Raw genomic sequence first — 17,417 nt, forward strand, 5'->3', positions numbered from 1 at the left:
CCTGTTCACCAATCCAGAATAATCCCAAATATCGGCCAAGATGTACCCCTTCACGTGAAGCTGGACTGGTGCTCTCCAGAACACATGCATCACGAGAGAGATACTCATCACAATATACACAAATTGAATGTGCATTTTTGTGTCCGAATTTTGTTTCATCACTCCTGTGGTCTCCTACCAAGGTAGGATTACTCATGACAGGAAACGTTCACTATGGTTCAACCAATATACAGCTGTCTCAACATAACCGTGGTGACGTCACAATTATAATGACTCTCCGACTTGTGATAACACTTCCTTCAGAGCGCAGCCACTGTACTTCCCACCTCAGTTACAATAAATATAAAAATAATCCACAAATTAAAGTAGGAGGCAATTTTATACTTAACCCGGAAAACACCCTAAAGCTTTCATATATGTATTGTGTAACGTGCTGTTTCGCATATGCATTTATTATTGCATGATCTTAACAGTTTAACTTGTATATTGTTGATATTTTTTGCCTAGTTACTTGAGAATGATTGATAATACATTTAGGCGAGTACATACACACTTTGTGGTTGCAGGGGTTGAGACTGCTCCTGACCCAGCCTCTTCACTGAACGGTACTAGGTCCTCTCCCTGCTCCATGAGCTTTATCATACCTCATCTTTAAGCTATGTATGGTTCCTGCCTCCACTACCTCACTTTCTAGACTATTCCACTTCCTGACAACTCTGACTGAAGAAATACTTCCTAACATCCCTTTGACTCGTCTGAGTCTTCAGCTTCCAGTTGTGACCACTTGTTGCTGTGTCCCCTCTCTGGAACATTGTGTGTGTGTGTGTGTGTGTGTGTTTGTCTCTCTCTCTCTCTCTCTCTCTCTCTCTCTCTCTCTCTCTCTCTCTGAGACAGAGAATATGAATGAATTATATTTCTGCTTTGCTTGACAACCGAGGGCAGGAGGTGAAGGCCAGACTTCGCAGACTTTAAAGTCTCGGGGCTGGCCCAAGTTTTGAGTCTTGTCAGACTTTTCCTCAGGTGGCGTCAAAGATTTGATGGCGGAAACTATGAATATTTCTAGCCATCAATATTCCCACCAACAGTGATTCAAAAAGCGGTGCTGAAAGCCTAGCTCATTGCTTACACTCCCTGATGAAGGGCTTCTGAATAAAGAAATTTAAGTTATCCTTCCCTAAAGAGTTAGCGTTTTCCCTGAATGTAATAATACATTAAAATCAGACAGCATACACTGGCAACGTGACCAGGACGGTGTCAGTGCCTCCTCACAGTCAAGCTCTACAGGGAAGTGTCTAAATGTTTTTGAAAGTTATCAGTGTTGAGTCGCATCCTGCGGGAATGTAATATACCCTAGGTGTGCTAAAATAAACTGAGTTAGGATATTATTCAGTTGAGATATAAACTCCGTGTGTATATACTCGTGCATAAATACCTCGGTTTGTATGTTATAATTTTCCATTACCATCACTTGTAAGTTAGTAATTACTGAATGTTAATAAAAATGTTTCAGTGGGCAGCTAGAGTTTGCAATACACACATCTTGGTTTACCTGGAGAGTTTCGGGGGTCAACGCCTCCGCGGCCCGGTCTGAGACCAGCCTCGTGGTGGATCAGGGTCTGGTCAACCAGGCTGTTGCTGCTGGCCACACGCAAACTGACATAACCACAGCCCGGCTGGTCAGGTACTGACTTCATGAAGGCACTGGACAGGCACCTAAAGTCAGTACCTGACCAACCGGGCTGTGGTTCGTACGTCAGCTTGCGTGCGGCCAGCAGTAACAGCCTGGTTGATCAGACCCTAATCCACCATGAGGCCTGGCCTCAGACCGGGCCACGGGGGCGTTGACCCCCGAAACCCTCTCCAGGTAAACTCCCGGTAAGGTGCCTGTCCAGTGCCTTCTTGAAGACAGCCAGGGGTCTATTGGTAATCCCCTTATATATGCTGGGAGGCAGTTGAACAGTCTTGGGCCCCTGACACTTACTGTGCTGTCTCTGTACTCGTGGCGCCCTTCTTTTCATTGGGGGTAATGTTTCATCTCCTGCCGAGTCTTTTGCTTTCATTGGTGTTGATATATTTCTCTTGCAGTTGGATGGCTGGTAATTTGGTTTAAAACTTGACTATACAAGCCCAAACGATAATTTTCCAGGTAAACTGTTCGCCACAAGTCGAGGATAATTTAATCCATAAAACAAGGATCAAGGCAAGCTCAGTGTTTATACACTGACTTACACCTCTCGGTGCTATGCAGTTGGTTTAAGTGGGCTTAAAGCCTATCGACTACTCAAAGGGTCATTTAACGCTGCATATCACTTGTTTACTACCAGTCAAGAATACTTTAATCCGCGAACCAGGGATTAGAATAAACTCTCAGCGCATATATACACTGAGAGATGTACACATCTCGGTGTGTATATTTGTGATGCAGTTGTGAATTAAGGTTTAGTATAAACATTTCAATGATAACCTCGCCTAGGTCTACCGCCTAAACAATTAGGTTGGCACTATCGCATATTAATAGTGCCAACCAAAAAATATAATGATTGTTGGTATCTTACCTTGTTCTCTGCACCGTTTTCTCTCGTTGTTTTCTTCTTCTTGTGATTTCATTTTCTTTGTTAATGTAAACCATAACTTAAGAAAACAGTGATGGAAAGCTTGCTTGTTTTATAGTGTAGCAATGACCATCCTGGGGCAGTAGTCAGAGCATTATAGACACAAATCCAGAAATGTAATTCATCTCATTTGCGTAAAACTCCCTGGAACTTTGATATTTCTGAATGAACACCTTTGGTCAAAGTTCCAGCCGTTTATAATTAAAGTATTTCCTTGCTAATATATATGTTAACATTAATGGAGCACTAGCACAGGTCTTACAAAAATACATCTTGACCTTGAGCAAATAAATCACCTTTAAGACCATCGTTCATTCAGTGAATAGTTTAGTTTTCTAAAACATTCTCTTAACTTTGCTGTTTTGGATTTCATGGTTGTAATATATAGTGTCGTCGTTGAGTGTTGAAGGTCAACCAGGTCTTCTCTGTATACTTCCTCAGGCAGACTCCTTGTTAATTCTTCCTCTTCTCCAGACTCTGTAAATAAATGAAACGGTAATTAATATACGGCCATAAGTTTAATTTTTAAGACGTAGTGTTCCTGAGCCTTTTAAGGTCACAAGATATTCACTAATCCGTAAATATTCATTAATTAAAAAATACTCGGGTCTGTCTCTCTTATATAATGTCGTGCCAAATAGGTAAAACCTGCGATTTTGGCTTAAACTGCAACGCTCTTCTTGCCGAATAAGACAAGCGAAAATTTGTGTATGCAATAATTTCGCAAAAGTCATTCTGAACCTAATTAAAAAAATATATTTCATTTTTTATTATTAAATTATTGTAAACTCGCCTAAAATACATTTAGTTGGATTAGGCTAAATTAAATTGCGCTTGTTATAAGTAAGATAATAATTTTTTTTTTCAACAAGTCGGCCGTCTCCCACCGAGGCAGGGTGACCCAAAAAGAAAGAAAATCCCCAAAAAGAAAATACTTTCATTATTCAACACTTTCACCTCACTCACACATAATCGCTGTTTTTGCAGAGGTGCTCAGAATACAGCAGTTTAGAAGTATATACATATAAAGATACACAACATATCCCTCCAAACTGCCAATATCCCAAACCACTCTTTTAGAGTGCAGACATTGTACTTTCCATTTCCAGGACTCGAGTCCGGCTATATAAAAATAACCGGTTTCCCTGAATCCCTTCACTAAATATTACCCTGCTCACACTCCAACAGCTCGTCAGGTCCCAAATACCATTCGTCTCCATTCACTCCTATCTAACACGCTCACGCACGCTTGCTGGAAGCCCAAGCCTCTCGCCCACAAAACCTCCTTTACCCCCTTCCTCCAACCTTTTCGAGGACGACTCCCACCCCGCCTTCCTTCCCTACAGATTTATACGCTCTCCAGGGAGGTACTACCGTCCTGCCAAGTGAGTGTAAAACGAAAGTCTGTAATTGTTTTACATGATGGTAAGATTGCTGGTGTCTTTTGTCTCTCATAAATATGCAAGATTACAGATACGTCTTGCTACTTCTACTTGGGTCACACTACACATACATGTACATGTTTATTTATACACACTTATCTGAGTTTTGTTTTTATTTTATCTTAATAGTTCTTGTTCTTATTACTTTTCCTTTTATATCCATGGGGAAGTGGAAAAAGAATCTTTCCTCCGTAAGCCATGCCTGTTGTAAAAGTCGACTAAAATGCCGGGAACAATAGGCTTTTAACCCCTTTTCCTGTAATTACTAAAAAGAATAAGAAGAAAATAATATAGTTTATATATTTTGGTACTTTTCGTACAAAATTACTCATTTTTACATTAACATGAATGAAAAAAATCTTTACACGTATAAGATAATTTTTTTTAGAAAAAGACTTAATTTTAAACGAGTTCTTGCTAATTGACCAATTTAACTTACTCGGCATATGTATGTATATATATATATTAATATATATATATATATACATATACATATATATATATAATATATATATATATATATATATATATATATATATATATATATATATATATATATATATATATATATATATATATATATATATATATATATATGTATATATGTATGTATGTAATAAGATCACAGTAAACAGGTGAGTTCAGAATATGCAAAACAACCACTGTGAAATAATAGAGAAATTCCAAGCACTTTCGTGACTACTCATATTATCAAGGAACAATAATAATGTGAGTAGTCACGAAAGCGCTTGGAATTTCTCTATTCTTTCACAGTGGTTGTTTTGCAAATTTTATATATATATATATAAATAAAGCAAGTTAAAAATTGTAGAGATGAAGCTTACATTAACAGTATTCTTAGTCCCTTAAAGCAACGAGTGCACTAAGATATCTTAATAAGCGTAAAGAAACAGGATTTTCAACACCCTCCCTTCATACATAATTCATACGTCGGGACTACCAACAGACCCCCTAGCCGTCTTTAAAAGAACGTAAGTTCCTCAGGTCAGCTACTCTGTGGTACATACAGTGGCCTTCGTGCAACCAAGAACATCAGTATGATGAACACTTTTCCCTGCAGTAACTAATTTATCCCGCTTTTTATTTTAGAGATTCATTTGTGCCAATGAAAATATATATTTTCGAGTCCCCATAATGCTTCTCGTTGTGTGGAGCATCACTGGCTCCCGCTGGGATGTTACCTGGAGGTTATTCCGGGGATCAACGCCCCCGCGGCCCGGTCCATGACCAGGCCTCCCGATGGATCAGGGCCTGATCAACTAGGCTGTTACTGCTGGCCGCACGCAGTCCAACGTACGAGCCACAGCCCGGCTGATCCGGCACTGACTTTAGGTATCTGTCCAGCTCTCTTGAAGGCAGCCAGGGGTTTATTGGCAATTCCCCTAATGCTTGATGGGAGGCTGTTAAACAGTTTTGGGCCCCGGACACTTATGGTGTTTTCCCTTAGTGTACCAATGGCGCCCCTACTTTTTATTGGCGGCATTTTGCATCGCCTGCCCAGTCTTTTACTTTCGTAGGGAGTGATTTCTGTGTGCAGATTTGGGACCATTCCTTCCAAGATTTTCCAAGTGTATATTATGATATATCTCTCCCTCCTGCGTTCCAACGAGTACAAGTCAAGTGCTTCCAAGCGTTCCCAGTAGTTAAGGTGCTTGACAGAACTTATACGTGCAGTAAAGGATCTCTGTACACTCTCTAGATCTGCGATTTCACCTGCTTTGTATGGAGATGTTAATGTACAGCAGTATTCCAGCCTAGAGAGAACAAGTGATTTGAAAAGGATCATCATGGGCTTGGCATCTCTCGTTTTGAAAGTTCTCATTATCCATCCTATCATTTTCTTTGCACGTGCGATCGTGGCACTGTTGTGATCCTTGAAAGTGAGATCCTCAGACATTACTACTCCCAGGTCCCTTAAATTAGTTTTCCGCTCTATTGTATGGCCGGAGTCAGTAGTATACTCTGTTCTAGTTATTATCTCCTCCAGTTTTCCATAACGGAGTAGTTGGAATTTGTCCTCATTGAACATCATATTGTTTACCGTTGCCCATTGGAAAACTTTATTTATATCTTCTTGGAGATTAACCGCGTCCTCAGCAGATGACAGCCTCATGCAGATCCTAGTATCATCCGCAAAGGATGATACGGTGCTGTGGTGTATATCTCTGTTTGTCTGATATGAGGATAAGGAATAAGATGGGGGCGAGTACTGTGCCTTGTGGAACAGAGCTCTTCACTATGGCAGCCTCCGATTTAACTCTGTTGACCACTACTCTTTGTGTTCGATTTGTTAGGAAGTTGAAGATCCATCTCCCCACTTTCCCAGTTATTTCTTTAGCACGTATTTTATGGGCTATTACGCCATGATCGCATTTGTCAAATGCTTTTGCAAAGTCTGTGTATATTACATCTGCATTCTGATTTTCTTCCAGTGCATCCAAGGCCATGTCATAGTGATCCAGTAGTTGTGAGAGGCAGGAGCGACCTGCCCTGAACCCATGTTGCCCTGGATTGTGCAGATTTTGGGAATCCAGGTGATTTGCCATCCTGCTTCTTAGCACTCTTTCAAAGATTTTTATGATGTGGGACGTCAGAGCTATTGGTCTATAGTTCTTAGCTAATGCTTTGCTGCCACCTTTATGGAGTGGGGCTATATCCGTTGTTTTAAGTGACTGTGGAATTTCACCCATGTCCAAGCTCCTCCTCCATAGTGTACTTATGGCATGCGAGAGGGGTTTCTTGCAGTTCTTAATGAAAACAGAGTTCCACGAGTCTGGGCCCGGGGCTGAGTGCATAGGCATGTTGTCAATGGCTTTTTCGGAATCTATCGGAGTTAGGGTAATGTCGGAAATCTGGCATACATTTATGGAGTTTTGAGGCTCATTCATGAAGAAATCATTTGGGTCGTCGATCCTCAGACCGATTAGTGGTTCACTAAACACAGAGTCGTACTGGGATTTCAATATTTCACTCATTTCCTTGTTGTCATCTGTGTAAGTCCCATCCTGTCTGAGTAAGGGCCCGATACTAGATGTGGTATTTACCTTGTTTTTGGCATATGAAAAGAAATATTTTGAATTTCTTTCAATTTCACTAATAGCTTTAAGCTCCTCCTGCCTCTCCTGGTTCCTGTAAGAGTCATTTAGCTTAAGTTCGATAGTTTCCACTTCCCTGGTCAGCGCCTCCTTTCATGTATTAGATGTTCTAGCACTCCTAAGGAGCTCAGTGACTCTTCGTCGTCTTCTGTAGAGGGAGCGTCTTTTTCTCTCCAGTTTACTCCTGCTCTTCTTTCTTAGGGGAATATGCCTAGAACATGTTTCGGCTACCAGGAAGTTGATCCTTTCAAGGCACTGGTTTGGATCCATGTCATTTAAGACATCTTCCCAACATGTTTCGTTTAGGACATGGTTTACCTGGTCCCAGTTGATGTTCTTGTTGTTGAAATTGTATTTTGTGAAGACACCTTCACAGGTACATGCATTCTGCTGATCAGGACCCCTATGCATGTACGTCTGGACTTCGATTAGGTTGTGATCGGAATTAGTTGTTTTTGATATTCTTATGTCTATCAGGTCCTCATTATTTGTGAAGATAAGGTAAAGTGTGTTTTCTAGTCTTGTTGGCTCCACTATCTGCTGGCTTAAGGTGTGTTTTTCGCAGAGACTTAGTAGCTCATGTGTGTGTGACCTTTCATCTGCGCTACCTCCGGGGATTGTTTCAGCTATAACATTGTAATAAAGTTGGTAGAATTACCGACAATATGTAAAGTAAAAGGACACAAGTGCAACTAATGTGACATTTATTGTGGCAACGTTTCGCTCTCCAGGAGCTTTATCAAGCCATTACAAACAATACATGGACACAGAGGGTATATAAAGGCTCAGAGTGAGGTGAATACTAGTGAGGTACCATTTCGATGTTCACTAGTGGTAGTGGTAGTAGTAGTAGTAGTAGTAGTAGTGGTAGTGACAAAAGTAATACAATATGGTAGAGCAATTAATTCGTACATGAGTAAAAGGATATAAAAGCTATTACTTTATATTTGTCCAACCTATTTTTATGTTACCCAAGTAATAGCTTTTATATCCTTTTACTCATGTACGAATTAATTGCTCTACCATATTGTATTACTTTTGTCACTACCACTACTACTACTACTACTACCACTAGTGAACATCGAAATTGTACCTCACTAGTATTCACCTCACTCTGAGCCTTTATATACCCTCTGTGTCCATGTATTGTTTGTAATGGCTTGATAAAGCTCCTGGAGAGCGAAACGTTGCCACAATAAATGTCACATTAGTTGCACTTGTGTCCTTTTACTTTACAGCTATAACATTATTTGCTACATTCTTCCATTTTGTATGCCTTAGGTTGAAATCACCAAGCAGTAAGATGTTTGGGGATGGAGCTGGAAGGTTTTCCAAACAGTAATCAATTTTCAGTAGCTGTTCCTTGAACTGTTTTGAGGTTGCATCTGGTGGCTTGTATACAACCACAATGACTAGGTTTTGGTTCTCGATCTTTATTGATAGAACTTCAACTACCTCATTTGTGGTGTTCAGCAACTCCGTGCAGATAAGGGACTCTTTGACATACAGGCCAACCCCCCCTTGTTGCCTGTTTTTTCTGTAGCATCTAAAAAGGTTGTAACCACTTATCCATATTTCACTGTCAAAGTGATCTTTTGTGCGAGTCTCTGTGAAGGCTGCAAACATTGCATTAGACTCCTCTAGAAGTCCACTGATAAAAGGTATTTTGTTGTTGGTGGATGTGTGTGATGTGATGTGTGTGTGTGTGGAGCATCACTGGCTCCCGCTGGGATGTGATGTGTGTGTGTGGAGCATCACTGGCTCCCGCTGGGATGTGATGTGTGTGTGGAGCATCACTGGCTCCCGCTGGGATGTGATTGTGTGTGTGTGTGTGTGTGTGTGTGTGTGTGTGTGTGTGTGGAGCATCACTGGCTCCCGCTGGGATGTGATTGTGTGTGTGTGTGTGTGTGTGTGTGTGTGTGTGGAGCATCATTGGCTCCCGCTGGGATGTGTGTGTGTGTGGAGCATCACTGGCTCCCGCTGGGATGTGATGTGTGTGTGTGTGGAGCATCACTGGCTCCCGCTGGGATGTGATGTGTGTGTGTGTGGAGCATCACTGGCTCCCGCTGGGATGTGATGTGTGTGTGTGGAGCATCACTGGCTCCCGCTGGGATGTGATGTGTGTGTGGAGCATCACTGGCTCCCGCTGGGATGTGATTGTGTGTGTGGAGCATCACTGGCTCCCGCTGGGATGTGATGTGTGTGTGTGGAGCATCACTGGCTCCCGCTGGGATGTGATGTGTGTGTGTGGAGCATCACTGGCTCCCGCTGGGATGTGATGTGTGTGTGTGGAGCATCACTGGCTCCCGCTGGGATGTGATGTGTGTGTGTGGAGCATCACTGGCTCCCGCTGGGATGTGATGTGTGTGTGTGTGGAGCATCACTGGCTCCCGCTGGGATGTGATGTGTGTGTGTGTGGAGCATCACTGGCTCCCGCTGGGATGTGATGTGTGTGTGTGTGGAGCATCACTGGCTCCCGCTGGGATGTGATGTGTGTGTGTGTGGAGCATCACTGGCTCCCGCTGGGATGTGATGTGTGTGTGTGTGGAGCATCACTGGCTCCCGCTGGGATGTGATGTGTGTGTGTGTGGAGCATCACTGGCTCCCGCTGGGATGTGATGTGTGTGTGTGTGTGGAGCATCACTGGCTCCCGCTGGGATGTGATGTGTGTGTGTGTGGAGCATCACTGGCTCCCGCTGGGATGTGATGTGTGTGTGTGTGGAGCATCACTGGCTCCCGCTGGGATGTGATGTGTGTGTGTGTGGAGCATCACTGGCTCCCGCTGGGATGTGATGTGTGTGTGTGTGGAGCATCACTGGCTCCCGCTGGGATGTGATGTGTGTGTGTGTGGAGCATCACTGGCTCCCGCTGGGATGTGATGTGTGTGTGTGGAGCATCACTGGCTCCCGCTGGGATGTGATACGTGTGTGTGTGGAGCATCACTGGCTCCCGCTGGGATGTGATACGTGTGTGTGTGGAGCATCACTGGCTCCCGCTGGGATGTGATACGTGTGTGTGTGGAGCATCACTGGCTCCCGCTGGGATGTGATACGTGTGTGTGTGGAGCATCACTGGCTCCCGCTGGGATGTGATGTGTGTGTGTGGAGCATCACTGGCTCCCGCTGGGATGTGATGTGTGTGTGTGGAGCATCACTGGCTCCCGCTGGGATGTGATGTGTGTGTGTGGAGCATCACTGGCTCCCGCTGGGATGTGATGTGTGTGTGTGGAGCATCACTGGCTCCCGCTGGGATGTGATGTGTGTGTGTGGAGCATCACTGGCTCCCGCTGGGATGTGATGTGTGTGTGGGGCATCACTGGCTCCCGCTGGGATGTGATGTGTGTGTGTGTGGGGCATCACTGGCTCCCGCTGGGATGTGATGTGTGTGTGTGTGGGGCATCACTGGCTCCCGCTGGGATGTGATGTGTGTGTGTGTGGGGCATCACTGGCTCCCGCTGGGATGTGATGTGTGTGTGTGTGGGGCATCACTGGCTCCCGCTGGGATGTGATGTGTGTGTGTGTGGGGCATCACTGGCTCCCGCTGGGATGTGATGTGTGTGTGTGTGGGGCATCACTGGCTCCCGCTGGGATGTGATGTGTGTGTGTGTGGGGCATCACTGGCTCCCGCTGGGATGTGATGTGTGTGGGGCATCACTGGCTCCCGCTGGGATGTGATGTGTGTGTGTGTGGAGCATCACTGGCTCCCGCTGGGATGTGATGTGTGTGTGTGTGTGGAGCATCACTGGCTCCCGCTGGGATGTGATGTTTGTGTGTGGATCATCACTGGCTCCCGCTGGGATGTGATGTGTGTGTGGAGCCCTACTGGAACCCGCTGGGATGTGCTTCATAATTAGAAGTCGCCGCCAACTCGGTCTGAGACAAAAGGCGATAGAAAACTTTCTTGGAGAAGTTTAACGCGTAAAAAACCGCAGATGTGACTTTTTGAAGACCAGAATCGTCACTTTAAAAGCCCGGGAGAAGAAAGAGTTATGTTTCTTTCAACCATTAGAGCGGACTTTGCCGAGATTGTTATATACAAAAAGTGTGTGAGAGAGAGAGAGAGAGAGAGAGAGAGAGAGAGAGAGAGAGAGAGAGAGAGAGAGAGAGAGAGAGAGAGAGAGAGAGATTTAAAAACCGTAAATTTTGAACAGATTGCTATAAGGGAGTCTCGGCAGAACTACATCAACACATTCGTGTTCCAGTCACTAATATATCCCAGAAACGAATCCCCGTATTCTATAACCCCAGCCCACACCTATGTCAATGATGTGAGAAAGACATCCCTTTAGGCAACAAAGCCCAGCCCCATCTACCAGAGTGCGGCACAAATGTTTAATAAAAGTCAAATATCAGCACTGATATTTAACCGGTAATATTTACTAACGAACAAAATACCAGTAGGCCTTCTGCAGTGTTCCTCCTTATGTTCCTAAATGGTTTCCCCTGCTTGCTTTGACTTAAATCTAAAATATAGAACAGTATGTACTAAGAGAGCAGAGGTGGGGTAGAGGTTGTTTATATCGACCCTCTTCTGTTTTACATCACTGTTATGATTATAATACTGTTTCTTTTTGTTTAGTCTTTATACATGCAGTTTTGGATTTTTTTTCTCGTGATGACTGCACGAGATGTGTGGCTCTTGCAGTCATCAGTGTTGCTGGTCCATCGTTCCATGGACCAGCAACGCACACATACACATGCTGGTCTATCGTTCCATGGACCAGAACGCACAAACACATGCTGGTCTATCGTTCCATGGACCAGCAACGCACACATACACATGCTGGTCTATCGTTCCATGGACCAGCAACGCACATACGCATATTTGTCTAGGTTCAAAGGTGGGAGTATATATTTCTGCCACCCAGTTCCACCTCGGGGACCTGGCACCAAATATAACCTAATCTTAATGTAACCTAATCAGATCTAACCTAGTCTAACGTAAGTTAACTTTAGTTAACAAGAGGGGGGTAGACTAATATAATTACCGTAAAATATAATTCACATCTTTATTTCTAATCTAAGTGAAAAGTGACTCTTAATTTAGATGCCGAAAATAAAACATATACACCTAAGAGAAGCGTAGAATACTTTTTTCATTTGTATATGTAAAGGTCAAGGTTGGAGTAAGATGGCGCAGACGAGAGTGAGTAGGGGCGGCAACCGCCGCCACCACCACCACCACACACTGTTTACTCATCTTGGGTGTGTGGGCGTGTGTGGGCGTGGTGTGGGTGTGGTGCGTGTGTGGGCGTGGTGTGGGCGTGGTGTGGGCGTGGTGTGTGTGTGTGAGGGTGAGGGCGTGTATGTGGGTTGCACCAGTATATATGTCACTGTATGATACTGTTGACACTGTCGCTTTATTCACAGCTGCTAATGTCTTTGGTATATTTTATATGGATTAATTTGAATAATATTAAATTTTTCGTACTGAAACTTTATGAATGCATTAATAACAAAAAATTAAGGTTGTTAAAAATGTCTATATTTATAATTCAAAGTCAATTTAGGGACACACACACACACACACACACACACTAGTAGCAACCAACGAAGAGGTGGGGCCAGGAGCTACGAATCGACCCTTGCAACCACAAATGGACGAGTACACACTCGGGGTAAAGCATTTTACGTAATTTAATAAATGCACGTGGAAATTCTTTCAACACTTACTAATAAACCAAAGATCTATTAACAATGGAAAATACCTGCAGCTGGTCGAGAAAATGTCTGCCAATACAGTATTGGCAAACGAATGGAAATTAACACGAATGGTGGCCTGGTGGCATAAGTTCTCGCTTCGCACGGTAAGGGTCCGGGTTCGATTCTCGGCGAAGGGGTGGAAACATTGGGCGTGTTTCCTTACACTGGTTGTCTATGTTCACCCATCAGTAATAATTGGTAGGTACCTAGGTATTAGTCGACTGGTGTGGGTCGCATCCCGGGACAAAATTGACCTAATTTGCTCGAAATGCTCTGCATAAGAAGCGGCTTTCTATGTAGTAGTATGTCATTGATGTCAGCTAGGACTGTATACCTTCTACATGTACTTGTAGAAATAGATATTATTATATTATTAAGATGGGATTTAGGTTGCTAAATGTTAGACCAAAAGCTTGAAACGCGTTAAAATTCTCAGTTATCGTATTTTGACAGTTATGTTAGACTGAGGGACTGACCACCTCAAAACTTTAAGGGTGATGGACTGATTACATCGTCTTCAAGTATCTTCTGCTTCTATCAACCTTTCTGTACTCGACTGAAGAAGCCTACTGTGTAGGCGAAACGTTTCGAAATAAAGATACCTAACTGTTGCATATGTGTCTTACCTAACAATCTGTCGGTATTTCATACCATTTTAATGTTCAGTTATGTTAGCAGTTGCCTCTTCACGCAAAATATTTTTTTTTCCATGAATGTATAAATAACTGATGTATTGGTATTATGTGAGTTACTCCTGCAGTGATGCACCAGCAGTCTAACATATGAACTGACAAATTACCCACACTTAAGAGAAGAAACTTGATGTATCGATCCGTACTGAACCATCATAAAGTAACTTAATAGTCTAGGAAGGACCGAAGCGTCGTCTAAAGATTACTCTCCCAAACATGGTTTATTTGTGAATTAAGCTTGCAAGGGTACTGTACCAGCCACGGTCTAGTTCCAGCCACAACATAGTTCCAGCCATGGTATTGGGATTTACTCTTAACATCAAAAAAGAATCACCGCAGTAGGTCTAGAATGGCTTAAGTTAGGCACGTCCAACTCGCTCAACAATTCCCAATCATGTACATGTCCAAACAGCCCATAGAGATTTTATGATTACCGGTGGTTTTAGCATGGTAATGGGTGATGCATATTACATGTCACGATCCCATATATTTATGTGGGCGTCGGGCATCGTTCCCACACATCAGGTAGTCCAGCCGTCAGGGTACCCAGGATGTGTCCTTCCTAGCCTCCTTTAACCTGTCTCCTGATATGACGCCCCTCGTTGTCCCGAAGGATGAGCTCTTTCCTATACAAACTGAGCTTATATATATATATATATATATATATATATATATATATTATATATATATTATATATATATTATATAAAGTACAAACACTATCATAAACAAATTCACGTGTAGACAAAGAGACTACAATTAAAATGAGTCTTTCTGAAGTTGATTCTGGGATCATTACCCTCGCTGTGCGGTCCCAGATCAGTACTGCATATTTCAGCCCTGTCTAGTCTGTTGAAGAGGACCTCATTATGCGTATCTAGTTGTGTAGGAATCTCACTTGAGTGCTATGAAACCCTGTGAAGACTTCTTGGGAGCTATGTAAATTCAAATACATTCCCCAAATGACTAGAGCTTGAGTTCCCAGAGAAAGTCTGGAGTCCCCAAGCTTCTCTCTGTCAGTGTCAAATGTAGAATGCGGAAAGTGTATTAGTGAGCAGTTAGTTGTGGCAGCATGTACTTTATGGGCACCCGTCACTTGAGTGTGGAGGATGTGAGAGGACACCAGCTGCCCACCCACTGCCGCCACCACCACCACTAGCAACACCACCACAACCACCACTAGCAACACCACCACAACCACCACTAGCAACATCACCACCACCACCACCACCACCACCACCACCACCACTCTCACCAATCAGCCCCGCCCTATAGTCCCATCAGACATCCTGCCTCGCCCGAGTGGCCTCAATGCCCCGGCCGTCTCGTCCTGCCCTGGACACTAGTAAAGTGTTGCACCATTAAGACATATCAGAGCGTTGTCCTTCCCAGCATTGGCTTCAGAAATAGTCATGCCCCAAAACATGTTCTCCTTATTGATTTCGGAGGTCATGACCTCCCGTGGCCCAGTCCCAGACCAGGGCTTACCTGGAGGTTACCTGGAGGTTATTCCGGGGATCAACGCCCCCGCGGCCCGGTCCACGACCAGGCCTCCCGATGGATCAGGGCCTGATCAACTAGGCTGTTACTGCTGGCCGCACGCAGTCCGACGTACGAGCCACAGCCCGGCTGATCCGGCACTGACTTTAGGTATCTGTCCAGCTCTCTCTTGAAGGCAGCCAGGGGTGCTTCTGAATTATGGCCTGATTAGTGAGGCTGTTGGTGACAGCAGCAGTAGTGGTGTTTCTCCTGACTACTTGAAGTGACTACCCCTGAAGTTGATGATACCTTAACAGTTTAACTGCCATCACAAGAGTCCTTTATTAGTATTAGGACTCCCCGTCCTTTGACAAATGATCCTGGAAATTATGAACACAGTCAGATACGAGGAAGCGGTAGGACCGTAGGGGTTATATAGCTGCTTGGGAATGGAGGGTAATTAGGTTTGATCCAAGGATGGGGAAGGTAGCTCCAGTTGCTTAAGTTAAGAGACGAGAGCATAGAGGAATGTGAGAGGTTGAGTGAGTGTTGTTGAGACCTGGAGTCAAGTGGAAGGGTGAGAAACAGTGAGAGTATTGTGCCACCACCACTACCACCACCACCTGCACGCTGACACTACCACCACCACCACCACCTGCATGCTGACACCACCATCACTACCTGGACTCCACTTCAAGACAAGCCAAGTGCTTCACATTCTTGTCAAGGTGTGTATATTGTTATATGTCTTTAATGGTTTCATGAAAGGAAGAGGCACTGCATGATGCTCACCACTTGCAAATTGCGAGGCACAATACCCAACCTTCGCTGAATTGAGAGGTTTCGACATAGCCAAAAGCACATAATTTTTCGATTAATTAGTAGAGATGAGAGTTCGGAGGAAATTATTAATGTGGATTAATGAACATCTAAAGAACGGAGCAGCAAAGGCATTTTTTTCAAGGAAAATACTCAAAGGTGAACAGACTGGAACTGGGCACACCCCAGGGAAGTGTCCTCAGCCCTGTGTTTAATGTTTTTGGTCAACACAGTGGCCAAAATTGATGCTAGTGCGCTCCTTGTGGGGTACGTTGATGATACATTGATTCATTCCTTACATGAGCATGATGTCATTTTTATCAGTAGCGAAATAGTCACTAAAGATTAACTTGATCCAAAATACACAGAGTCGTTGCCAGGTCGAGCTTTATTTTTTTCTGTATTAAACTGATCCATAAAATTGTACTTTCAAAATGTTACCTTGAATATAAAATAATTTTCTCGTGCAATGATTTTTTTTTTCATAGCACAGAAAGCTTCTAGCTTACTTAGGCTAGGAGTCTTCTAGCCAAGACTATTTTCACACAACCACCCGTCCACTGTCAGGCTTCAGCCGACGGGACGTGACCTGTTTGACCTAAGGATGGTGATATATGAAGAAACTTCTGTTTAACATCTAACAACCTGTGTTTATTACATTAGAACACAATACAACCGTTACGTACATCTGGTTTTTTTTATCAGTTTAAAATTAAACTGTGTGCATCTGATTGTGTTAGAACAAAACAATTATTACATCCATCTAATCTATGTTGAAAACCGAAAAAGTAAGTTATGTGGCCCCCTCCCCCCCCTACAACTGCTGATGAATAAACAGAGGTGTGGACGAAAGGCTCGAACCGCGGTCGGACTATCAATTTACGTACCGCCAATTTACGAGTGTACAAATCATAAGTGATTACAACTCATGGATCGGACAGTGGCGTAGCGGTCCTAAAATTATCAAGCAGACTCTCTCTCTCTCTCTCTCTCTCTCTCTCTCTTTTTCTCTTTCATAATCGTATCTTAACGATTTCACGAGTCATTGATATGGGAGATTAGTTTATTAATCAGCAACGTATCTTACTTTACTGGTCCAGAAGCTATGAATCGACCCTTGTAAACAACTAGGCGAGTACAAGATTGAATTTCTCGGTATACAGTATTTTTTGGTTTCACTGTGGAATCAAGATATTGAAAACTCTGCGTCAAGCCAAGACGAACAACACAGTGCATGGACACAGGGTATATAAAGGGAGTAAGTATTCAGAAGACGGGGCATTCTTGACTGTAGCAGTAGTAATAATAAGTAGTACTAATAGCAGTAGGATAAAAGTAGTGGCTAACGCGACGGGCTGGAGTTTTGAGACTCTATGACTGCGGGTTCAATCCCGGCCGGGGGTATGGTTAGTAGTAGTAGTAGTGGTGGTGGTTAAGCAAGTATTAATGTGTGTGTGTGTGTAATATATATATATATATATATATATATATATATATATATATATATATATATATATATATATATATATATATATATATATATATATATATATATA

At 43.3% G+C, this 17,417-nt stretch overlaps 1 protein-coding gene across 1 annotated transcript in view; it reads right to left on the minus strand.

The window, feature by feature from the left end:
- LOC128696090 (uncharacterized) overlaps nucleotides 1–17,417 on the minus strand; it is a 58,999-nt gene that overhangs the window by 37,641 nt on the left and 3,941 nt on the right. The window contains exon 2 of the mRNA XM_053787152.2: nucleotides 2,556–3,089. Coding sequence (XP_053643127.1) covers nucleotides 2,556–2,607 — 52 coding nt within the window. The 5' untranslated portion in view covers nucleotides 2,608–3,089. The remainder of the gene's footprint in view (nucleotides 1–2,555; nucleotides 3,090–17,417) is intronic.

Source organism: Cherax quadricarinatus, chromosome 48 (genome assembly GCF_038502225.1).
Source record: "Cherax quadricarinatus isolate ZL_2023a chromosome 48, ASM3850222v1, whole genome shotgun sequence".
NCBI classification, from domain to species: Eukaryota; Metazoa; Arthropoda; class Malacostraca; order Decapoda; family Parastacidae; genus Cherax; species Cherax quadricarinatus.